The 26690-nt window shown below is 40.7% G+C and overlaps 1 protein-coding gene across 4 annotated transcripts in view; it reads right to left on the reverse strand.

The window, feature by feature from the left end:
* The window catches only part of OLFM3 (olfactomedin 3), a 61229-nt gene that overhangs the window by 21121 nt on the left and 13418 nt on the right, over window positions 1-26690 (reverse strand). For 2 of the 4 annotated variants that reach the window (XM_061630560.1, XM_061630559.1), the window contains 3 exons: window positions 23962-24097; window positions 16129-16284; window positions 2061-2280 (listed from right to left, as the gene is read on the reverse strand). In XM_061630560.1, coding sequence (XP_061486544.1) covers window positions 2061-2280; window positions 16129-16284; window positions 23962-24097 — 512 coding nt within the window. Of the gene's footprint in view, window positions 1-2060; window positions 2281-16128; window positions 16285-23122; window positions 23126-23961; window positions 24109-26690 lie in introns of all 4 variants that reach the window. The other 2 variants (XM_061630561.1, XM_061630557.1) reach the window with 2 other exon arrangements.

Consider the following 26690-nt stretch of genomic DNA (forward strand, 5'->3'; position numbering starts at 1 on the left):
AACATAGGAAATGAATACATTTGTATTTCATTCTCTTCCTGAAGAAAGAGAGTTGCTGACAGCATTTCCCCAAGATACAGCCAGAATATAGTACAGAAGCCATCTATGCTACAGGATGATCTGATCCCTGGGAGAACCCAAACAGGTTTGCACGTAGGAATAATTTTCACAGCACGAGCACCAGAAGAACAAAAGTTTTAGCAAAGGCTGTCATGCCAGACCCCAACATCCGCTGTGTTTTCATTCCTGATAGTTTATATGTGATCGCTATTCCACACAGACAAAGTTATCACTGTTAATGCCGGAAGATCAGAAGTGGAGCTGGCATATGGGGGAAGGGGTTTGGAAGCAGGGCTTGCATGTACAACCTTGCCCCCTTCCCATTTTATGCATTCAGGCAAACAGCCGAAAAAGGCTCATGTATTTGTCGTGATAAGAGTAGAAGCCCCAAACAGATTGTATGTGTTATTACATTTAGATCCTACCTTTCCTCCAAGGAGCCTAAGAAGGCATACATGCCTCTCCCCAATTTATCTTCACAACAACCCTGTGAGGTAGATTAGACTGAAAGAATGACTGGCCCAAGGTCACCCAGTGAGCTTCATGGCTGTGTCAGGATTTGAACCCAGGTGTCTCAGATCCTAGCCTAGCATTCTAATCAAGACACTATGCCAGTCAGATTTCAGGTAGATAATTTCTTTCCATTCACATACTTTTATCCATCACCCCCGTGCTATTTCTAGCGCAGACTCTATGAATGAAATATTGAATGGATAACTAAATCTAGACATCATCTTTTACCTCTGACTCAGTACATTGCCTCCAGGATAACTGGGATTCATGATACTGAGAAATACTCTGTGGCTCTATAAAGCTTTTCAGCTGCTACCCACAGTGCACTGGAGCAGATACCATTCGTTAGAAGAGTGACAACCTATAAGACTGGTGTGAATCATTCTGCTCTTTCCTACCTTGGGCTAAATATTTTGCTTGTAATTAATTGGGCTTTTAAAAAGATCCTTGATCGATGGAAATGAATGGTGAATTTTCTTCTTCAGAAACTTTGGAAGTAAATTATTATACACTTGCAGTTCATGCAATCCCTCCCTCCCCTGCCTAATTCATTTTTCCCTTTCATTATTTTACTGGTTCAATGAACTTTTAAAAATCATACTTCCTTGGATATGATTAATCAATATGATACTGTAGTAAAATTCAATGTGTGTTCAAAAGTGGGAGAGCTTACATGAATGTGAAAGAGGCAGCTTTCATCAGCCTGGTGCCCGCCAGGCGTTTTGGACTATAACTCCCATCAGCCCCAGGCAGAAATGAAGCTGGCTGGGGCTGATAGGAGTTATAGTCCAAAACATTTAGAGGACACCAAGTTAGTGAAGGCTGAAATAAGGGATGCCCCTTTAAATACAAAAAAGATGAGAATGTAGATAGCTCAAACAGCAGTCCTAAGATTATGCTTCCATGTAATTAAGTTCTACAGGAATCAATGCGACTTACGAGTAAAAGTGTCTGGGATCAGAACCATAACTCACAGCCCATTTATCCAATCCAATCCAACAGCAATCCTGTTGATTTTAACAGAACTGGTCTAGTACATATGGACGGTGTGCTTTTTATAGTAGAAAGCTGGCATATAGATTTCTTAAATAAAGAAAACAAAAACTGAGCCACAAATCAGAATGCAGAAATACCTGCATTTAAGCCATTTTAGGGAAGCTTAATGCACTATAAGATGTGCTGAGGAGTGGAATCATAGTGTCCCCCCCACTTGTTTGTCTCCTGTTTTGCCCTTTCCAGTTTTTTTGTGTGTGTGTGTTTTGGTGAATCCCAGGACAAGCCTGCTACATGTTCTATAGTACTAATCCTTCAGAACAAAGCCAGTCAATATAAGGAGGGCCACAAGGAGGACAGTGTACCTAAGGCTGTTCCATTTTTCTTAACCAGAGTTGAGAACACCAGATGGGTCTGGATGAATTCCTGATGGCTGGAAACTACATCAAACAGACATGCAAGGAGCAAAATGTGCCATGAAATTGTGAACTTACTAAGTTTTTTCATGCAGTCTCGAAGCCTGGTTTCCAAACTGAGTACTCGCTGATGGAGTTCCTCATAATCGTAGGCACCAATTTCCTCTTGGATTCCAGTGAGGACCGAAGACAGATTTCTAATTTCCTCTTTGAACTGGGTGATTAACTTAGCATCAGTTTTGTACTGTTCCAGAACTGGTATCAATGGCAGGAGTTCATCCATCTTTTCTTTCAATTCCTTTGAAAAAGGAGTGAAGTGTGCATTAGGGGAGTGTAAAAGTGTTACATCCTCTCTTTAGTAAGATTCTTTCAGGCTTATCAAATCTCCTAAAATTCTTATTGATCTTGGTATCAAGGTTTATTATTGTCCCTTGAGAGATTAAGGAAACCCAAGATGAATGGCTTAAGGCTTTGGATAAAACATATTAAGTGCTCAGTTTTTTTATTAAAAATAAATAATTTTCTTGTAAATTAAGCCTTTTCCCAGACAGAATTAAAATAATTTTTTAAAAGCTGGCCTGATTAGAAATATATGTTCATTTAATCCATATAACTAAACACACACACCCTCTTCCTATACTTTATTTTTGTAAGACATTACGCTGCCATGCCATCATAATATCATGCAGTGTGATGTGTGGGTATGGCAGCAAAGCATCTTACAAAAAAATAAAAAAGATTGGGCCTAGAGCTTGGCAGCGGTGGGAGGCCTGGAGTTCTGTGGTGATGGGAGGAGGAGGCCTGGAGCGCAGTGGCAGGCCTGGAGCATGGCAGCCTTGCTCGAGAAGGCCCAGAGCTTGGGGTGGTGCCAGAGCTTGGCAGGTCCACGTGGCAAGGCCTGGAGCTTGGCCTCATTAGGTGGGTGGGGGAATGGCCAGGGGTAGGGTTGCCATATTCCAGTTCCACAAATCCGGGCAGGTTAATTTGCATATTATGCAAGTCCCAGCGTATTCAGTGGGGCTTACTCAAACAGGGACAGAGCTGCAACCTCAAGTGATAAGCAACTTCATTCACACAACCCAAAATTCCAAATCATGCCACTTTACGCTGTTTTGCAACTGTTTATACTTGTTTTATGGTCATTGGATTTTAAATGGCTTTATTTCTTGTTGTGAGATGCCTTGGTTTCCAACCCTACCTCACAGGGGTGTTGGAAAGACTCCATACACACACACTGCAGATGTATAAATACATACAGCCCATATAATAGTTTATTGTCAAACCAGTTGGTCATTGTAGAAAAATCAGTATTAGTTTTAAAAAAATCAGTATTACTTTCCTACAGAATAAAAACTGTAAGTAAGCCCTGCCTACTTGCTTTAAAATTGGACTGGAGACAGAAAGAGTTAGAACACAAACATAATTCTTTTTTACATTCACTCCAAAGTCCCATTGATTTTCAGCACATTCATAACCATGTCTACTCAAAGTAAGTCCTATTGAATTAAATGGGATTTACTTTGGGCATATGGGATTAGCATTGCTTTTACAAAAAGCAAGTATTGGGAAGGTTTTCAAAACACTGCCCAAGCTCTGACTCCTGCACACAAGAGGAAAAAAAACTGAAATGTATATACTTACCCAATTTATGAGATTTTCAGATAAACGGGGTGCGTGTGTGTGTGTGAAACCACCATTTTGTTTTCTAGACACTGCCTCAGGTCAATGAAACTGAAACACAATCCCTGATTGGCTGCAATGCTGAACGGGCGGGGTTAAAGCTACAAAGTGCTATAGTACAGTACTGTTTAAAGAAAGATTTAACAGTTGAGGGGGGTGGCTGACGTTTTTATGTATATCTCGAGAACCCGACCACCTAGAAACTTATTTTTTTTTTAAATTAAAGCTGAGAATCCGGGCCACGTAAGGGGCTAGCCGGGCGCCGGGTGGCATGCATAGAATCCAGGTAAAACCCGGCTATCCGGGCAATATGGCAACCCTAGCCAGGGGAGAGGAGTTCTGGTGATCTCTGGGGTAGTGGGGAGGAGGAAACGGGAGGAGAGCTTTGGCAGCTCCTGGGGTGGTGGTGGGAAAGGGGAGCTCTGATGACCCCAGGAGTGGTGGTAGTGGGGAAAGGAGAGCAGAGGTCTGGCAACCCCTGGGGTGGTGGGGGGAAGGGAGCTCTGGTGACCCCTGGAGGGGTAGGGAAAGGGAGCTCTGGTGACCCCTGGGGTGGTCATGGGGAAGGGGAGAGGAGCTCTGGTGCCCCTTGGAGTGGTGGGGGGAAAGGGAGGGGAGCTCTAGCAACCCCCAGAGTGGTGGTGCAGGAAAGGGGAGGGGAGCTCTCGTGACGCCTGGAAGGAATGTAGGGAGAGTTACAGTGAATGGTGCATGGAGGGAGACGTTTGTGACCCAGGAGGAAGGGCAGGCTTTGGTGATGGTAGGTGGGGTTGGCAAGTGAAGTGAGCAGGGGCAGAGCCCCTAGTACACACACACACACACACACACACACACACACACATTTTATTATTAGCACTGAGCTGTGTGAGAAAGCTTGTGAACTTTATTGACTTTTCTATTTAGAATAGGTTATTGGTTGATTTGTACAGAACCACCTCATCCAGTCAGAGCATCCCCTTCTTTCCCGTAAGTGTGCAGCACTGTCAAAGGTGACAGCACTAACCTTTGGTTTGGTGAGGAGATTCTTGTCCATGTGGAGATCTTTGGATCGAGGGCAGTGATTCAATAAACTTTCCCCTAATATCTGAATATTTTGTCAGTATTTTAACCATGCACATAATGAGTTACATCTGTCATATGGCCAATCAAGGCAAATGTTAGGAAAATGGTTATACCTCCAAAATTGCTTCCAAAGCTATTTCTCAGAGGAAAAAGCTTTTTGAACAAAATGTAAAAGTATGCGGTTTGACCGTTATGCTAAAACATTTAGATTTTTCCACCCCTGGATTGAAGTGCATCCCTCCCTAGTCCTCAGACTGATTGTATAACTATTTTCTTAGTGCTTTATACTACTTTTGCAAGTATTTTAAACTTGCAATAAATGGGTTTCATCAATCGTTTTGAAAGATATTTCAGAAATGTCCCACCGCCAAAAATATTTGGGATTTTTTTTCATCATCTGCTTTTAAAACATTTGTCTTTCAAACTGAAATCCTGGAGAAATTCCTATGAACACTACCCCCCACCTTCACTCCCAATACTATAAGATCTACCAAAGAGGCTGTTCTCAGGGTACCATCTTTTGTATATGCAAAATTAGCATCCATTAGGAGATCTTTTTCAGTAGCTGCTCCAGTGTCATGGGATGCCATATCATAGGCATGGGGAACCCATGGTCCTCCAGTCATTGATAGACTACAGCTCCCATCATCCCTGGCTATTGGCCATCCCCTTCCAAGGTATGTTTAGCACTATCAATATCTCTTCCAGAACTCTATCCACAACAACTTTGGTAAATTGACTTAGATTTAAGGAAGTGGGAGGACTTTTATAGTAGGATGTTTGAGAAACACAAGAAGATAAAAAGCAGGAGAAAACAGCAAGCAAGCGTTGGAAGAGAGTTGCACTTGAAGTTTCTGAAAGTGAAATTTCAAGCAGAATTTGAAGTTTCCTACATGGGTGATAACATTTCAGGAATTTCAAGAGAACAACAACAGAGGTGGAGGAAAATTTCATACAAAATGTCAGACCTAATCTGCATTTCCCGGCCTAAAACATGGATTGAAACATAATTATCCTTCCAGTTTTGCACTTTTCTGAATTTGGTGGTACTGTTCTTGGCTCATAAAGCATACAGAAATGTGTTGCAATGTGTATTTTAGGATAAAATTATTTGGAAATGTGTACATATTTAAATTCAAATTTTCATACTTTTTTTTTAAAAAAGCCATAAACTAACACAGAAACAGAATGGAAAAGGATTATGAACACATGCAAAATGGTCATTTATTTATTTATTTATGTGCCAGAAATAGATTGATCCATCCATCCTTACACTAGTAAAAATTCTCACCCCACCAATTGCCAATGAGTTTCTTCACCTAAAGCTAATGGTTGAGGGAAGTGCTGGAGTTCTTTCAAGGATCCATAAAAGTAAAAATTTCAAGGCTAGCAAAGTTTCCCCTTGGTTGGGTAGCTTCTCACATCTGTACTATGCTAAGAAAAGATCTTAGCTTCTAAATACTCAAGAAAGAAAATAGACCAGGGAGTTCATCTGGGTAGGAGGCAAACACAGGGGAATAGAAAGCACATAAATATCCATCCATCCCTTATGGACTGATGATAATACAGAAGGTATGAGGGGAAACAAAAAAGCATCTTGGGCAAGAAAGAGCACAAAACTCTCGTTCCAATTAATAAACCAATTAATTCAGAGTACTTGATTTGCCTCCACTAATGCCAGCAAAAATTGGTGTCTGTCTGCATTAATTGGTCAGAAGATGTGTTTGGTATTTGTCATGCGCTCATTTGTAATACAAAGAATCACTGCATCTCATGATACATTACTAAAATAGTTCTAACAATGAAGCTTTGCCCATGATGATTGATGAATATCCTCATGATGTTGAGAGAATTGAGCTAATATTGTGAAATCAGTTTTATGCTTAATGAAGAGGCTTATCCCTTTAGGTGTTTTTGTTAGCACTGCCCCATGTGATGGCAGTGATACCAGTGTTTCGATAAATGTACATTTAAATGAATTGTATCTACTATTTTAATGAAATTTGTATTTTTTAAAAATTTCATCTGGGAAATATTAACTCCAGTGATGGGGTGGAGTAAAAATCCATAGGCAATGTCAAAAAGCATGTTTTACACGTATCTAATTTAAATAGTTGTAAACTGCATTTTAAAATTACACACAGAAATGTTGTTACCATAAATGCATTAGAATAACTAGAGCTCCTTTTACAGATTTCATATATTATTTTATGCTCATGAGAAACAAAATCCCCTTATTGTAGACGCCGAGAAAACTTGGAATAAAAGCCATTTGGAAAGGATGAATTAAGTGCGTGTTTTATTAGACACAGCACCATATACTCACACAGACCTTTGCAAATGGACATTAAATCCTTTCTGTTCCAGAGATCTTAACTTACAAATGCAGTGACATGACTCTGTAAGTTGATGGGATTCTTTTCAGTGTTGCCTTCAATGTACTTCCATGTTTTTTGTATAGACAAAAGGAAAGAATTATAGATCTCAAACTTCATTTTCTGAAGCAAAGTAGGGCATTTCCCTACTTTAAAAAGTGGCAAATGTGTTTAACCTCTCCAAAGTGGTTTTTCCTGCAGCAAACTTGAAAGATATGAACAAGATATATAGGCATGAACATACATATTTAAACAGTTGTGTACATGTGGCTTGGGACTCTGATTGGGCCAGGGTCTCCAGTGATGTGTACATGGTGTTCAACAATGCATACGCAACACATATTTGTGCTATCCACAGTTCTTGCACTTGTTGCAGAAAACACCAAAGTAGCACAGGGGTAAATGCAAGAAACATGCTGATCACATAACGCTGAACCGAACTATGCTTTCCCATGAACAAGCAGACAAATCAGAAGCTGTTACCAAGGTTTGTTCTTGATTTACCACTGGTGGTTTATCTGGGGGAGACAAACCATAAGCCTGGAATTGGATATAATGCTAAGCCAAACCATGGGTTAGCCATGGGTAGTGAGGCAGCAATAGGATTGGGGAGGAGTGCTAAGGCTGTGACCTTCGCTCCACGTTCCTGGACACTCACTTGTTTGCGCTAAACCATGCTTTGGCTTAGTGTTACATGCATACTGGGTGTGTAGAAAGTACTTATTGTTGGCCATTAGATTAGTAAGATTTAAGATCTTAAGACTATATTGGATTTTACATTTTTTTAATTTAGAAAGAAAATTAATTGGTATACCTTTATGTACAAGAGTAATTGCCATATGGGCAGTGGAGATAGGAGCCAAAATGACTTCCCAGGAGGATCGCTCCGCCTGTGCTGCCTCTAAGACGGGCTCCCGTCTTGGATGAAACTTTTTCAGTTTTAAAACCAGTCAGAAGGGCTTTTTGACTGGGGAAAATTTCTTCCGGATAAGGAAGAAACGTAGAGATTTTCCACAGAGCTTTGTTGTGTTTGTTGGAGGCTGGAATTCATTAGAATTTTCTGTGAAAGAAGGTCTTCCAGCAGCTCGGATGGAGCTAGGATTTCCAACCAGCTCAACTGATTAAGTGAGACATTTTTTTTCTTCAAAGAAAAACGGATTAACAGGCAAGCATTCTCCTGTCTTTTCTCATTATTTTGTTATCAATACAGCTAAATAGATTTGTCAAAGAACCAGCAATTAAGAAACCCTGGGTGAGTCATAACTTTCGCTTTTATTCACGGAACTAAGGGGAAGAAAATAGAAATAGCTTATCTTTATTTTTATTGCAAAAAGCTGGCATGGAATTCAGCATTATAAAGATTACAAACGGATGAGGGGTTTCTAATTCAAAGAGAATTTTTTTTTTTATTTATAAGACTTTTGAGTAATATATGTCTGGGACTATTTTTTCCGGTTTACTTTTTTTTTTTTTGACGAATCTGCTCATTCTTCCTGCCACTAATTATTTGGAGGCTGTGAATTAAAGTTGTTTTTGCACTTTCGGACATACAAGAGATAAGGCAGTTCGTGCTGTCTAGAGGGTGATGTCAGCTGGCTTGAAAGATTAACTCCTTTGTAACTGGATAAAGAAATAAACTGTTCTTTGCTTGGGACATTGGAAATTGAAGGGGTTTTGTTTTTTTGGTTTTAAGAATGACAATCAAGAAGGTGGTTGAGATCATGGATGTACAAGAAGGGACTTTCTCTTTAGATATGTTTCAGAAAATAATGAATGGGATTAAGCTAACAAAACAAGAACTGAGAAATAACAGACGTGATGAAAATTGAATTTGGCGAAATGAGACAGGAGCTGAAAGAAATTCAGGATTCTATGAGAAAGGAGAACAAAGATAAATCTGGAAAATCAAAAAAGGATGAAAGAAAAATTAAAGGGAAGGTTCAAGCCCTGGAGATTGGATTAAATATGGTCTTGGAAAAAGATTTGGATTTCCTGGCTGTGATGGATCCTGGAGACAAATATTACTGTTTGGAATTCAGCGCTGTCCCTGAAGGAATTGGTGAAGAGATTGGAGATAAAGATATCATTGGTTCGAAAAATTCTTGGACTGGAAGGATTTGATGGAATTTGAAATGGAGAAAGTTTACAGAATTAATTCCTGTTTTGTGACAATGAAAAACCCTTCAAGAGATGTGCTAGTGCATTCTGTAAAAAAGAGGAACAGAGATCTGTTTTTGCAACAATACTTCAATGATACGTTCGGAAATGATGGCAAGAAAATATTTGTGATGAAGGAAATTCCTATCAGACTCTTATTATATGACTATGACAGCAAGATTATTGGGTGCGCAAAGATGGAAGATGGAAGATGGAATCAACACGGATAATGGAAGAAGAGCGATTTGAAATTACTGGATTTAGTAGACTTGATGAGTTGGATTAATTGACATGTCTATCTAGAAAAAAATTGATGGACATATATCTCAAGGATTGGAAACTTCTCTTTGACTTTTTGTAGAAGAATAAAATGATATGATGTTAATGAGATTTGATACCAACTAAGATAACTGCTGGAGGAAGGTGATTTTATAATTTATCAAGAGACAGGCTTGTTATATATTATAGACCTATAGCTGAACTACGACAAATTGGACGTCAATAGTTTTTTTTAGTTTTTTTTTATTGTATTAGTTTTAATTTGTGTTTTTCTTTTTGTATTGTCTTGATTTTGAAAATTTGAATAAAAATTAATTGAAAAAAAAGAGATAGGAGCCAAAATGATTTACATTGCATCTTTGTGTTTAAGTCGGGTAGCCATAAGTGAGCACATGGAATCCCATGCAGGCAAGTGAGTGGGATGGCAGAGAAGGAATGGAGCACCTGTCCCTTTGGCCCCAGAAGAGGTGAAACCCTCCCCTGTTCAGCACAGAAATTCAGCAGCCTGCTGGAGGAGGGATAGCACTCTCCATCCCTCTGGTGCCAGCTTCCAGCAGGTTAGTATTTTTTTTTTGCAGGTTAATAACTTATGTGGGCTTATTTAAAAGATTACAGATGAGGGATGACCACCTGGTATATTCTGTTCTGTTCTCCAGGCATTAGTCCAGGAACTGCAATTCTCAGTTGGATGATCAGACTCTATAGCAAAGCTGACATTACCTGGCAGGAAAGGTTTCATAAGCAGAGAACACATGTGCTCAGATTGTCTATGATAATAAATGGGTAGATATGTGCTTTCTGAAATATCACCCCCCCCCCACACACACACATACACACTAAAAGGCAAACTGGCCTTTTTGGAATGTTCGTGAGACAGAAATACTATAACATGACTGTTAAATCCATAGGAGGATGTTTTGCTTCTTTCTCCTTGCAAGTGAAACAGGACATTTTTAACCACATCTTGATTAAAATTTGGTAGAGCTAAATCAGTTGCTCAGACTTGCTCCAGTATATATCAGTAAAGGAAAACTAAATAATGAACATTGCAATGGGTGTAGGTCTTTGAAGGTGCCTCTGTTTACAATAATTTACAATACTTTTAGTAAGGCCAAAGCAGGCCAAACCAGATACAGGCAAGATATGTGTCCATAACATTCCAACAAGATCAGTCAATGTGGGGATTGTACCTGGGCCCTTGTGCATATCAAACCTGCAGTGTATGATTGTGCTCAGCCCCACTCCCAGTTTAAGCATGTTGTTTGAGTAATCTCGCAGATTACTGTTCTGAAAGAAGCATGGTCTGTTATTCTGACCTTTAAATGACTAAGTAATATGATTGCTTTGCACTCCTTTTAAAATGCCAGTCAAGAGTATCCAGTCAAAGCTGAAGGTCCAGACAATTCAAATATCAGGTCTTTCAAAAGGTTACAGCATTAGAATATGCTGCTGCCTTTGACAGCTTGCTTTGGAACTGGGGGTGCTGACATTACGCTTTGCCAATGAAAAGTGTAATGACAATACAAAATACATGAATGGCACAATACATGTTTGTCATAATGGCCAATGATGTTAGAAACTGCAGCTGAGTTGGAATCTTGTCTAACTCTGTAGAGTTACATATCCTGTAATAATAATAATAATAATAATAAATTTAATTTCTTCGTCGCCTATCTGGCCGATGGCCACTCTAGGAGACTTACAAATTTGTTAGAATACAATTGATAAAATATAATAATACAATATAAAAACAATACATCTGCAGCAACAATATTAAAACTGGGCAGGAGGCATTACAGTTATAACAATTAACCCTCCCCGGATACCCCGAAGGCCTGCTGAAAGAGCCAGGAATTTAAGGCTTTCCGAAACACATTTAGGGAAGAGGCGTGCCAGAGATCTTGTGGGAGGGAGTTCCAAAGAGTGGGGGCCGCCACTGAGAATGCCCTCTCTCTAGTACCCGCCAATCTGGCTGTTTTTGTTGGCGGGATTGAGAGAAGGCCCTGTGTGGCCGATATTGTCGGGCGGCATAATTGGTGGCGTTGAAGGCGCTCCGTGAGATAAACTGGGCCGAAACCGTGTAGGGATTTAAAGGTCAATACCAACACCTTGAATTGGGCTCGGAAAACAACTGGTAGCCAGTGTAGGTCGAACAACACTGGTGTGATGTGATCTCGGCGGCGACTATTCGTAAGTAGTTGAGCCGCCGCATTTTGTATCAGTTGTAATTTCCAGACTGTTTTCAAGGGTAACCCCACGTAGAGCGCATTACAGTAGTCCAAACGAGAGGTGACCAGGGCGTGTACCACTAGTGGAAGCTGGTGAACAGGAAGGTAGGGTTGCAGCCTTCGTATGAGGTGTAGTTGGTACCAGGCTGCCCGGCTCACTGCCGAAATCTGAGCCTCCATGGACAGCCTGGAATCAAGCACAACCCCAAGGCTGCGGACCTGGTCCTTTAGGGGTAGACTCACCCCATTGAACTTCAGGTCAATGTCACCCAACCTTCTCTTGTCCCCCACAAGTAGTACCTCGGTCTTATCAGGGTTCAACTTCAGCTTGTTCCTTCCCATCCATCCACTCAGGGATTCCAGGCACAGCCAACTCTGGTGAAGATTTAAACGAGAGGTAGAGCTGAGTGTCATCCGCATATTGATGACACTGCAGCCCAAATCTCCTGATGATTGCCCCCAGCGGCTTCATATAGATGTTAAATAGCATGGGAGAGAGGATAGAGCCCTGTGGCACACCACAATTGAGAGGCCAAGGGTCTGATACCTCCTCCCCCAATGCTACCTGTTGGTACCTGTCGGAGAGAAAGGAATGGAACCACTGTAATACAGTGCCTCCAATTCCCAATCCCTCCAGGCGAAGCAGAAGGATACTGTGGTCGACAGTATCAAAAGCCGCTGAGAGATCGAGGAGGACAAGAAAGGTGGATTCTCCCCTATCTAATGCCCTCCTCAAATCATCTACCAGAGCGACCAAGGCTGTTTCAGTTCCGTGACCAGTCCTGAAACCCGATTGGTATGGATCCAAATAATCCGTTTCATCCAAGTGTGCTGACAACTGGTTGGCCACCACTCGCTCAATGACCTTGCCCAGAAATGGTAGATTCGAAATTGGGCGGAAGTTATCGAATACTTGGGGATCCAAGGAGGGCTTCTTTAAGATGGGCTTTACAATTGCCTCCTTGAAGGCTGATGGCATCACACCCTCTTTCAAGGATGCGTTTACCACTGCTTTGATCCCCTCGCCCAATTTCTCTCTGCAGCTCACAAGGAGCCACGAAGGGCAAGGATCAGTAAGACAAGTGGTTGGCTTCACAGATGAAAGCACCTTGTCCACATCCTCAGAAGGGAGAAGCCAAAACCGATCCCAATTTACTGGCATGCAACTGGCCAACTCTGGTTCATCCACTGTGTCCACGGCGCACGGGATCGAGCTCCATAAGTGTTCGATTTTATTGGCGAAGTGTTTTGCTAATAAGTCACAGGAGGCCTTTGACTGTTCCAAGGGTTCCTGAGCAACTGGACCAACCAGGTACTTACACTATCCTGAACCTTTCTTGGAAAACAAATTCTTAAAAGGAGAGTTTTTCCTATCCAGATAGCTTCTTTTATTTCTGAATTGATCTCATCCTTAGACAGTAGGGAAAAAATTCCTAAAGCTACCTGTCACAGCTTGCGGGCAAGAGGAGATGAAGCAACACCTGGCAGCCAGTTGAGCTGACTCCTACATGGGATGGGGAGTGGGCAAGTTGGTAAGGCAGCAAATTGCAGAGCATGGAAGCTAAGAAGCCAAGAAGCCGAGAGAACGGCAGTGTAGTGTAGGGATGGAGGAGAATTCCTCCCAAATCGGACTTGGGACCCAATTTTTTAAAAATCCGCCCATCTGTTCTCTTTGCGGACAGATCCTGAAGGAATCGGATTCCCTCTTTATTTTCTGGCACCAGGTTCTTTAAAAATCAAGTATTATTAAAGGGTTAATGCTACAGAGATTAACAGGAAATTCTAGAGATTCTCACTCACATTATGGAGACACTCTAGAAGTGCCTGTTCATTTCTCTAGTATCAACCCTCCTTCCTTCTAAAAATAAAAAATCTTAAAGGAGGGGGGAGAAGCCACGAGTTGTGAGAGAAGCTGCATGCAGCATGGCCTCTCTGCAGCCTTCTCAGAGGAGAACGAGAGAAGCCGGATCACCCACGGAGGGAGATCTGCCTCCCCAGCCCAGGCTACAGCTTGCTGCGCCCTTTCCAATGCTGCGGAGGTGACTGGGGAGAATTGGAACAGCCTGCACCACCGCAGGGAGCCCAGAGAGCTAGCAGTTAGCCAAGAACAGGAGGGAGGGGAAGGCACGGGGTCCTAACCTTCCATTCCTTCACAAGTTCAGAATGCATAACATCCGGTTCCTAGTTCTATATCAAACTGGAACAAGCAGAATTTTGCGGGAAAAAGGCATGTCAAAATGGAATTTCATTCCATTTTGACAGAATGTAAGAAATCAGGGCCAGCTAGCAGATCCCAACCCTAGTCTGGTGACAGGTTGTCCTTTGCTCCAAAGTCAAGTTGCTCTGACTGAGTAGGAGCCGGATGAGCCCCAGAGGTGTAATCGAGCCATACAACATCCGATTGCCTCCTTTATCATCTGGCACCTCCGGAGAGAGCATTCTCTGGCCATCGGCAGTAGTGGCACCTAAGCTCCCTTTTCTGTCAAGCTGTCATATTAGTGCAGTGAGAAAGGAGCCTGGATCTGTTGGCCTACTAGAGTTCCTGACTCAAGATCTCTGGTTAGGGATGAGCCGATTATCTTCTCTATTGTTCTATGGGTTCTCTGTGCTCTGTATTCCACTCTTCAGTGGAACCTGGTGAATCTCTAAAATCAATTCCAAAATCAAGATTCCAGAACTGGAGCATGTACAATTCGTTCCAATTTTCCATTCTTTCTGTTCATCTGTATATCCCCTTTCTCCCTCTATGCCTTGGCCTCTTAATGTCCATGTTTATATTAATAAAGAAACTTTTACAAAAAGAAGACAAAAGCAATCTTGGGTAACCATGGATATGATTGCATTAAGATTGTTTTTGTGGGTTTTTTATTATATAATGCTTACTTTCATTCCTGTGCATTTGTTAGAACAGCATACAAAAGAGTCATGCATACAATCACATCAAAACTGACTTTTTTTTTTGCAGTGTCTTTACCAATATGCACATGTATATAGGTATGCTAGACAAGGGAGAAGGGGACGCTTCTGTGCAAACTTCAGAAATAAAAATGGATTGAAAACCTAACGATCCTGTATTCCTGCAGAAAGGCCATAAGAAATTGTATACAGTGACAAAGTTGTGTAAAGTGTGTAATCAGACGTCTCCAAAGCAATAATCTAAACACCAGTGGGTTGATACTATGGCTTGTATCCAATGTTGTGCCAGCAGGGCTCTGCTGGTGCAACAGGACTCCTGTTTCCTCTCCCATGCATCACAAACATCTGTTCCAGAGAGTCCCCAGCTCTCCAGAGCTGACTTTGAGGGCATGAGGGGGCACTGGAGGACAGGAAAGTAAATTTCATAGCGCGCATGGAAGTCCCTTTCACCAGCAGGCCAACAGCATTAGATATGGTCCTACAAGTATGTATATAATCAGCAAGTGCAGCAAGAAAGGAAACCTCATTGCAGCATTATGGCTTCCATTTATTTCCTATGTAAAAGGCATTCAAGACTCTGATGAAACTCCAGTCAAGTACAGCTGCGTATATTTTCCCCCAACTGTAATGTATGTCATATATAACATACAGTTAGTGAGCTAGTTGTCCCACAAGCATGATATACTAAGGATTGTAACGAGTGTTTCTTTATTCCTTTATTGATTTTGTTATATTGTTATGTGTAAGTTTTTTTCCTCCTTGCCTGTCTCAAAATAAACTTCTACCTGGAGGGGGGTGAGGAAAAAGGAAAGTTGATTACACTTTCAGAAATGGAGCAAATAATTAAGAACTCCAAAATCTGGAAAGAAATTCAGGTGAGGATAAGTTTGGGACTATCCCTATTCCTGGTGTCATTTAAAACCACACCACTTTGTGCCCTATCCCTCTCGGTTAAACAACAGCTAACAACCTAGATTTAAAAAAACAAACAAGCCACACAACCCCAAAACCTCAAAGTTACCAATTAAAGCAACACAAACCCCTTTCCTTATAAACTTTTCCACCTTGGATACTACAAAATGCCATTAGAGTTTAAAAGGACATCACTCTTTGCTCTTTTGTTATTAATTCTGCTGTGCGTGCTTCATTTATCACAAGCAGAGGCTGGCTACATATAAATCTTCTGGTGGGAACTCCATCATGGATGCAGCAGAAGAATTTGTTTTGTGATGACATTTTTTTCTATTGTGGCCTTAATTAATGGCCACTTCCCATCACAACAAAACTGCTCAGCGAGAGGGATGATCACAGTAGAAAGAAGAGGGTTTGTTATGTGCTTACCGGCAAGCACTTCAAGTCGACAGCTTTGCCAACCACACATTGTTTCTAACAAGCACATCATTTCTGGCAGTCATTCAAAGTGATCATTAAAAAAGAAGTCAAACATACTTGAAAATGCTTTGTCATTAAGGTCTTCCGGTCATCTTCTATTTGCCGGAACTTGGCCTTCAGCCCTTTCATTTGTGTTTCCATTCTTAAAACGTACTGGAAATCTCTCTGAGTCCGTAGGTTTAAAACTTCAATGGACTGGGACATATTCTGAACCTGTTAAAGAAGAACACCAAATGAACTCTCAAATATCTTTCTTATGTATAAAAATGCAGTTAAATCATACACTGAGTGATAGGCTAGAATGTGTCAGCACATAGATTGTTAGCCAAATGCTGGGCTCTTAAATGCACAAGAACAAAGGATCGGAAGCACATTCTAGATTCCACTTTTGTGCCGTACAGGTACAATTTAAAATTAATGAGACTGTGGCAGTATAGAATTTGAACCTGTCTCTTTATCCATCATACAAAACCTGTAAAATGAACATATTGTTATACCTCAGCTTCAACAGGAACATCAGTTCTGAGGCACAGCTGCATATTTTTGCACATATGCATTACTAGAGGCTTCTGCCCCTGCATGCCAAACCGACACTTAACCCCAGGAATGGGAACCCCAGGTATGGGAACCCCAGGTACCCCCAGGTACCCCTTTCACCAACCCCCAGTGTCAGCCCCCCAGTGCCTCCAGCCACCATCAGCCCACTTGCGCTCCTTGGGCACTTGCCTAGCCTCTCCTACCTGTCTTGCTTCCACAGCTTGCTCAGACCACCACCACTGTCCCCTGCTGCTGCCACTATCTTCGAATAAAATACATTATTTTATGGAAAAATGCATACAAAATGCATAGTTTACATGAAAACGCATTGAAGCACACACACAAATGTGCATTTGAAGGAGGAAAATGCATACAAACTGCACATAAGATGTGTACAATTAAAACGGCTAAAAGGAGCAAGAACGAAATGAAGCAGGGAGGCTGAAAGGCCTGAGATGTTTGGCAAACAAAATTCCTGCTGTCACACAGGTATAATATGGGGTGCTTCTGCTAACGTTTCAAGTGTTCTGAACCGTATTATGTAGCTTCTCAGAAGTATGGCATCTCTTTGATGGTACAGTTTTGATATTGTTTGCAAGGACTAATTCTGCCAGTATTCAGACTTCTGTGGCTGAGTCAGTATAAAGAAGCAGAACTGCTGAGAGAAATGGCTACTCCATGTTAAATTCAACCCCATTACTCTTTGAAAGTTGGGCAATCTTGGTGGTGGTGTGACATCATCACATCATGCATTTCCCCACTCCCTCTCTACATCACTGACTCTCACTGCCAAGGACACGGAAACGCTGGGAGGCAAGACAACACAATCAGTTTGTGTACAAGAGAATTTGTACATAGGAATTTGATAGAGGGCAGAGGCTTTTTTTCCCTTTCCTTTTCAAGGCCTTGATTTTTATACTCTCTGATATGCTCCTTTTTAACGCCAGTGCTTTGCAGAATGCAAGATGGTGATTATCTGTTCACGTACAACAAAGTATCTCCTTTCTCAGCAGAACTGTGCTAGTGTTTTCTGTGAGCAGTTGAAAAAAGAAAAGAAACTGTAACCTCCAACTTGAACTTCCACTGAAATAAAAGGAAGAACCCCCCTCCCAAAAAACGTCCATAAATGTCTGAGGTTTCCAGATTTCCTTTTCCAAGTGTCCTTTCCCATTCTGTCCTGGAAGCAGCTTCCCAAAATCTCTTGAGATTCAAGACTGGATTATTGGAGTGCAAACTGTTAAGACTGGTGGAGCCATGGGGACCACAGGAAATCCAAAGCTCCATCTATGGTGCTTTGGATCCAGCCTTTGTGTGTGTTATTTGAATCCCTGTCTTCATGTGAGCAAATAGCTATTTTATTAGCCATTTGGAACGTCCATGTTGAAAGGCAGTACAGGCATACCCCGCTTTAAAGCAGCTTCACTTAAAGTAGCCTTGCAATAAAGTACATGCTCCATACTCCACCATACCCCGCCTAAAGTACGCGCGCTTCGCAATAACGGACACTTTATTGGCATGACGCCACTGCCATCTAGTGGTGATTGCGTGCAGTACAAGTGAAGATAATTGCTTCACTTTAAGTACATTTTCACTTAAAGTACACTCTCCGGTCCCATTGCGTACGTTAAAGTGGGGTATGCCTGTATACCTCAGAATACTTGGTGCTGTTATTTTCATAGCCTTCCAGTGGCATCTGTTTGGCTGCTGTTGGACACAAAATGATTTCGGGACCAAATGAAGATGGCTATGTGTCCTACTATACAGAGGACAGTCCTCTATTTTAGATGTGGGGAACGTTTGGTTCTCCAGATGTGGCTGAACTACAATAAGCATAGCCATTGGCCAGGGATAATGGGAGTTGTAATTCAGCACTATCTGGAGGGGCGAAGGTTTCTCACAAGTCCTCTATTTGAAGAGGGTTCTGGCCCAAGTCCAGTTTATGGATAAATAACCCTAAGAAGGAGTGGAGGGGGTTGAAGTTGACCATAAATGTTTAGACCCTGGACAGCAGACAGGTCACCTGGTCACAGTCTTCTCCACTAGTGTCAGATGCAGTGTATTTCTACTTAAATTACAGTAATTAATTCATATACCAGTTGCATATGCCTTTGTCTTAGGTAATGCATTTCCTCTTTTTTGGTGATGCTCAGTGGCCACCGTAGACTAGATGGACCTCTGATTTGATACAAAAGGCATATTTTAAACCTTTTAATGTGTAAATCAACTTAGCCCTAATGCAGATGGGCTGGTTCAGAAGTCCCAATAAATGCAGAGAAAAATCGCTGTGGATTTGTGATAATTTAATCTTTCATCACTCCTAGAAAGGCTGTAAAGCTGGTATTTCATCAGAATGCAGATTTGCTACTTACTCTTAATGCTTTCTGAGAAGCTGCTTGTAATAACAGAAAATACATGTTTTTTATTTTCCTTGTTGCTATGAAAGTCAAAGCAAATAAAATACCCTCAGACGTGTTACAAAACTAGGACTTTGTTTTGCTAGAGTTGCTGTTGCTCTGAATCTGTAATAAGACTCAATGTGACATAAAAAGGAATTTCCTTGTATGCTCAATGTGATTAAATTCAAATACTTTTATTAGGACTGTACTGAATATAATCCATGTTTGATTTTCATGCTGAAAGAACTATGTATATATGGGGATGAAATAGTTCCAGAAATACTGGTTGTGTGAATAAGCCACCTTTTCCTGTACTGCTCAGTATAATTGTTTCTCATCATTGCTGCTTCTACTTTGTTGAAGTTTTCTTTCTCAGGTTGTTCCTTCTGTCTACTAGATTAGTCACATGACTGACCCCTCCCAATCTGGGATCACACATTGAATAGGATAATGTCACATGGCTAAGTAACTAGTCAGATTTGCCTACATGATGATGTCACTGAGAGCAAGCAAAGTCAATCAGGAGTGACAGCAAGAGGGGATGTTTTTGCAAGGAGTCATTGAACAAGGGAGGTGAGGTATCATCATCATCATCATCATCATCATCCTCTTCTCCCAGGCATTTTAGCATGTGTTTTATATTGTTTTAAATTTTTAAATTGTGTTTTAAATTGTTTTTTAAAAGATGTATCTTAAATTGTATTTGTTTTCAGTTACTGTAAACCGCCCAGAGAGCTTCGGCTATGGTGCGGTATACAAGTATAATAAATAAATAAATAAATAAATCATCATCGTCATCATCATCAACAACAACAATAATATAATTTTATTGCTCATTCTTTACCAATAGGTCCCAGGGCAGGTTACAAAAGCTGAAATATAATATTAAAAAGAATTGGAAACACACTGTGTTCATAAAATAACATGAGTAGTCTCAGCTCAGCCCTAGTTTGCACAGAATATTTTAGATCTTCTAAGCAAGGCATGTAGCAAGGGTGGGGCTTTAGGTACAATTCACAAAACACACTACACCTTGGCTTAATGTTTGGACAGACAAATTCACGGAGAATAAATCTATCAAATTTTTACTAGCTGAAGCCAAGCCTTTAAAAACTGAATAAATGAATGTGTTACAATCACAGAACAAGAAAATTAGTTACAAATAGAATATAATGCACCAAAAAGTATACAGTTACTGAGGAGCCAAAAGAAAGTTCTCACTTGACCATCTGCTTTCAAATTTCTATTAAACTAATTTCTAAATTCTATTCATTTCTGTTAAAGACATATGGAATTCAATTTAGCTACCTTGTAAGTATCATACAGAGAACAATCAATTAAGCAGACAGATATCAACGTTTCAGTGCCTGTTCTTGTACTTAATAAAGGAAAAAATCAGGCTCTTTGGGCTCTATATACATATTTCAGTGTAAAAAGCCATGATCAACAAATTCTGTTTTTCCAATTTCACAAAATCATTCACTACAAAGACAAAGTCTTTCACTGAGCAGAATCTGGTCAGTTAGAAGACCAGAGCCAAGTGAAGCCTTCATGTTCAGAGACTGTCTAAGTCTGAATACCAGTTTCTGGGAGGCAAATAATGGTGAATGGCTGTTCCCTTTATGCTTCTCCATTGAAGCTTCCCAGAGATGTCTGACTGGCTAATGTTGGATAGAAAATGCTGGATGAGGTAGATTCAGCAGGCCCCATCTAACGCTTTTTGCATTCTGGAGGTGATCTACTTCACTTCAATAGAATGACTGTCAAGTATGTCATTGAGCTATGGTTATGGAAAACATTCATACTGTAAAATTGTCTTGAAAGCCTTGAGAACATTTTAGTGCAGAAGTGTAAATGGTACATTCCTTTTATCTGTTAACAAACAAACACAGAATGGGAGCAACTGCACAGACATTCCCATATTATCTTAAAACTAAATTATGTACCTTCCCCCTCCAGCCCACTACTATGCTCAGGAATTCTTTTATTCTGAAAGACAGATTGCTTTCATTTCTAAATGCCTGCTCCAGGATCTGAGCCAATGTAATATCTGAAACTTCGAGGAATTGCAGCATGACAACCCAGCTTTTTTCAAAAGGCTTGTGGCTATGTGTGCCTATTGATGTGGCAGAACATTGCCACTTTTTGAACTGAATATATCTTGGTTTGCACTCTTGCAGTAATTTCTTAGAACTAGTCCCCACATACAGCCCCCTTGCTTACTGTCTCAGCCCTTGACTACTGTACACTTAGTGGCTAGCCTTCAATCACACCTTATCTCTGGAGCTAGTGGGGGTTTTCCTGGGCTTTGAGAACTTCTACTGTGATTGGGAAGATATCATGCTCTGATGCATGGCATCTAAACAAACACCATTTTATTTGGTTTGAATTAATCTAAAAAAGCACACACATACCCCCTACCATTCCTATCCATAATCGCGGAACATTTGTAATCATACCCCCTGTATAATCAGGCATTAAAAAAGCAATAAATGCAATCTTTTAATAATATTTTAAGCATCCTAGTTATAAGTGCAACAGGTTAAAGTGTGTGAACACCTAGCTAATTTATGCAAGGTGATCTAGAGTAGGCACCATGTGGATTTTGTTTTGCATATCTAACTTAAGGCACATTAACTTTAGCACTAACCTGCTAGACTACATGGCAGCCATTAGGCCAAATACATTCCTTGGGGACTGGCTGCCTAAATTCTCAGCATCAAAAACAAATGAAGGATTCAGATGGGCAGTATCTATAGCAATGTCATTTGGAAGCTGGGCATTTTGTTGGGATGGAGGTTGGTATCTTGGACCACTATCTTTTACTCCCTTCTCAGTGTAGCCCACCAGCAAGCTAATTGCTCACCATAGTTCTGCCAGTTCTTACTCCTTCATGTCTGGTCAGGAGTAAGGCCCATTGAGTTCAGTGAAGCTTCCTCCTGGGTCAATGTGTGTAGCAGGGGTGGAGAACCTTTGGTCTTCCACATTGCTGAACTATGACTCCCATCATCCTTGGACACTGGTCATACTTGCTGGGGCTGATCAGAGTTGCAGTTCAGCAATATCAGGAGGGCCAACGGTTCCCCACCTCTGTGTATAGGACTGCAGTGTGAGTGTCTGTGGGCACTGGCAGCTGTGGCAGCAAGCAGGCTAAAAACGTCTTGCTAGGATTCAGACTCAGTTTATTGGCCCTCATCCAGCCCTCCAAGTCCAGGCAGTGGTCCAGAACTTGCACGGCCTCTCCTGATTCAGATGTTACAGAGAAATAGAGCTGGGTATCATCAGCATACTACTGACACCTGGTGCCAAATCTCTTGATGACCACTCCCAAGGATTTCATATAGATGTTAAACAGCATTAGGGACAAGATGGTACCCTGTGGCACTCCACAGCACAACTGCCAGGAGGCTGAAAGACAATCACCCAATGCTATTCTCTGAAAATGACACTGGAGGTAGGGTTAGAACCACTGTAAAGCAGTGCCTCTGATACCCATCTCATCAAGTTGGCCTAGAAGGATACCATGGTCAATGGTATCAAAAGCCACCGAGAGATCAAGTAAGAATAACAGGGTCACACTCCCTCTGTCCTCCTGATAAAGGTCATCCATCAGGGTGACAAAGGCCGATTCAATCCCATAACCTGACGTCAACCCAAATTGGAATGGGTCAAGATAATCTGTTTCATCCAAGAGTACTTGCAATTGCTGACCACAACCAATTACATTCCCTAAAAATGGAGTATTTGTGACTGGGCAGTGGTTGTCACAAAGCAATGGTTCAAGGGTGGGCTTTTTCAAGAGCGGTCAGATCACCACTTCTTTCAGGGCAGCTGGAACCACTCTCTCCTGCAATGACACATTGACCACACTCTGGATCCACTCTGTCAAATCCCCATCAACAAGCTTTAATAAGCCAAGAAGGGCAAGGGTTGGGAGGACATGTTGCTGGCTGCATCGTCACAAACACCTTCTCCATGTCATCAGACCACATCAGCTGAAACCGATCCAGAGAAGTTGCAGCAGATGCACAATTCATTCATAGCAGTTGCTAGTGCAACACGTACTTCTTTTCAGCTCTCAGTGATTCTTTAGCTGGGAAGCTTCCCTGACTCCTGACCTGCTGGACAGCTCCCTGTTTGGAAAAGTAAGATGAATCTGAGCCACACAATAGTGGTGGCAGGAACAGAATTCTTTCTCCATCAGTTGTGATTAAATGACCTCCATACACTCCATAGGCAGAGATGAGGCTCACCAGAAGCAAGCAAGGTCAGCTCAGTGAATCAGCCAAAGATACAGCAGGCAGATGCCAGTGTGGTGGTTGGTGGGGGCCCAGAAGATGCCTTTAATTATTAATAAATTCATTTTCCACAGCAGTTCCTTCATTCAGTTTGGGAATTACTAAGTTAGCCATTGGCTGTGGCAATTTCATAGCACTGAATACCATCATTTTATTTTAGGTTATTAAAAGCTAGAAAAGGAAAACTGGCCACTAATGCCTGATTATTTATTACCTCACATAGTTTCTGTTTCAATATGACACACAAAATGGCAAAATAAATTACAAATCTACAAAGATTAACCACATTTATTATGATTATGATTATGAATATTATTATTATTATTAAAACAATTCTTATGGTCTTGACTACAGAAGCCCTTTTTCACAAAACACTTATTTGGGAGACTGGAGGCTCCGCTAATTGCAGTTCAGAAGAACACACAAATCCTGCTTTCAGAGAAATTACAAACTTTGTCCATAATATATTTCTACCTATTGTTACCCAGCAACCTCTGTGTAAGGCACTGGTTGAGCTGCTGTTTATCATTAAAAAGAGAGAGTGGTTATGTGAAACTTTTTAGATTGGAAAATAAAAATATTATTAAAAAAAAGATAAAGAACATATTTCCATGAGCACCTGCATGGGTAAAATGAAGGAATATGTACAGTACACTCACCTTCTCTAGAAGTTGTCTAAGCTGCTTGCTTTTGGCATCTCTGGAGCAGAGGTTTTGTTCTGGTGCAACCACGGTGCAAATACATCGCCCATCTGGGTCTTGGGCAGAACTATAGACTTGCCAACCTTCTTTGGGGCTGATCTGAGTCTGTAAACAAAATAATGAGACATAATAATCAACAGGCACAGAATGGAGAGAAAAAATAAGGTTATATTTGCAAATGACTTTTAAAAAATTATTATTTAACAGAATTTGTATACCACTTCATTGTAAAAACCTCTAAGCAGTTTGCATAAAAAATTGTGAATAAAAATTAAAAGCTAAAAACAAGTTAACCTAAAACTTTCAAAAAATATCAGCAATTAAAAATATATATTATAAAATAAAATTACATATTAAAGTGCATATTAACTTTACATATCAGGGTAGGTTTGCCTAAGCAAAAAAGTTTTTAGCAGGTGCTTAATAAAGTACAGTGAAGGCACCTGCCTGATGTTAATTTTTCCAAAATTAAAATCTCAGAAATGGAGAGATTTTTGTAAACTGAAACTTTATTAAGAAACAATTTACTCTTGGAAAGATGAATGTCAATGATCTACTACAAATGCAGTTGGTGCCAATTTTCTGTCACTTTTCAGATTAATTCTTCACATGTTGGTGAACATGTACAGAGGGAGCAGATTATGCATACAAGCCACAGCCTGACATTTGTGTAGCTAACAGGATACCATAATGTGAATATATGTGTAAAGATCTGGACACGTAACCCCAAATACAAATGCTAGAGACCTGCCCTATGTTTCTTTGTACATACGCACAGTGCAATTTCCCAAAGTAGAACAATACTTGAATCAGCAATTATCCTCAGTACTCAGCACAGTGTTCCATAGCAAATGCTTCAGTGTGGCCGTAGGAGCTTGTTGGGTTGGTAGTTTACTGTTGATTTGTTGCAATTGTAAATGTTGTGACCAGCCAGGAGATCATGTTTGATGAAGGACAGGAAACAAAGTTTACAAATAAATAAATAAATAAATAAATAATAAAATAAAAATAAATGGCAGGGCACCCATCTTGCATAAGGCTTATCCTAACTGCTGCCTCTGATTGACACTGATTGATACCCGACGCAAGATGCAAGGGGTAATGTTTCTAATCATAGAAGAGGAGCCATAATCTCACAGGTGTCCTCTTCTCTGTATCTATTCCAGTAACTTGGCATCACCTCCTGGACATACAAGAAATGCAGCCTTATTTTCAGCCTTCACAACTCCCAACTGTCCCCAGATACAAAAGTGGCAGCATAGCATATACTGAAACCAAACCATCAGACAAACATTGATACATGCTCACACCATTCAATGCATCTGTTTCATCCAAACTGCAATACGAAAAGTACCCATCAGCTAGTAAAGAGCTTTTAAGTTACACAGAATAATTTTTCTGGCACAGGCATGCCATCACATTTTAACTGTTAACCTAGTAAGACGTCTATTTGGAGAAGAAGGAGAAGATGAAGAAGAAGAAGAAGAAGAAGAAGAAAGCTTTAAAAGAAAGCTTTAAAAGAAAGAGTTGTATGACTGCTTTTCTGTAGGGATCGTCTTACACAATTCTCCTCAGAAACAAGGTAGCAAAGACTCTGAACAATATGTAGGAGAGTTTAAAGAAATATAAATAAACCAGACTGCAAGGCATTTTTCCACCCCCAATACCTTTCAAACCTCAGAGGACTTTGTGTGAGAGAGATGATATTGCAAAGCAAAGTTAATGGGGAATTTATACATATCCATATATGATTTCTCTATAGACACACACACATATATAAGTTAGGAAGTATATATTTAGGAATATAATGAATAGGAAACTTATAATGAAATAACAGGCCTGTGGTGTTCTTGAACTTTCAGGCACTCGAACTTGAGCAACACCAGGTCTGTATATGATTAACATTTGATAAATCGATATGTTGCCTTAGGCCATAGATGTATAGAACATGTTTCAGTAACAACAGGTGTGCTGGGTAGACTTGGCTGATCAGAAACAATGGAATATGCTTGTGCTGGGTATGCATGGCAGACCAATGATAATAATACAATGTTGTGTTTGGTAGTAACTGGTTGCAACTGGTCTCAAAGAACATCAGTCAGTGGGACAGCAGAATAATGGTAACATTAGTCAAGTAGACAGAATATTGGAATAGGAAATATGCTTGCGTATAATGGAAGCTTACCTGTTCATGTAACTAGATATGTGTTCATGTAACTAGATATTAGAATTACCTAATATTATCTGATTGGTTTAGAAATACTGTAGGAAGGTGTAACCTTTATGTAATGCTTTGAGGAAATTGTATGATTGGTGAAATGATGTCACATGCTGTGCTTAGTACTGTATAAAAGATCTATGCAGACAGTGCCATGTTGCAGTCTTCACTAGATGCTCTAGGGAAGCTGTCCTTGCATATGCAAGTATAGAATAAAGGCCTACTTTTGCCTGGAGTCTGTGTTCTTTAAAGTCTTCATGGACCCCTGGTCCAATAACCTGAAATTCCCCATCATTTCTGGTGTTAACAGTGGGATGCGATCGGAACACCAGGTGAACGCCGAGACTGGATTGGAGCAGAGGAGTCCGGATAGCTAAGGCGCCTCACCAGTGTTCAGTGAGAGATCTGTTTCCAAAATCTCATTCTCTGCTGTCCGTTTCTCTCCTTTCCTCTGGGCTCCCATTTCACT

This window comes from Rhineura floridana, chromosome 6 (genome assembly GCF_030035675.1).
Source record: "Rhineura floridana isolate rRhiFlo1 chromosome 6, rRhiFlo1.hap2, whole genome shotgun sequence".
NCBI lineage: Eukaryota > Metazoa > Chordata > Lepidosauria > Squamata > Rhineuridae > Rhineura > Rhineura floridana.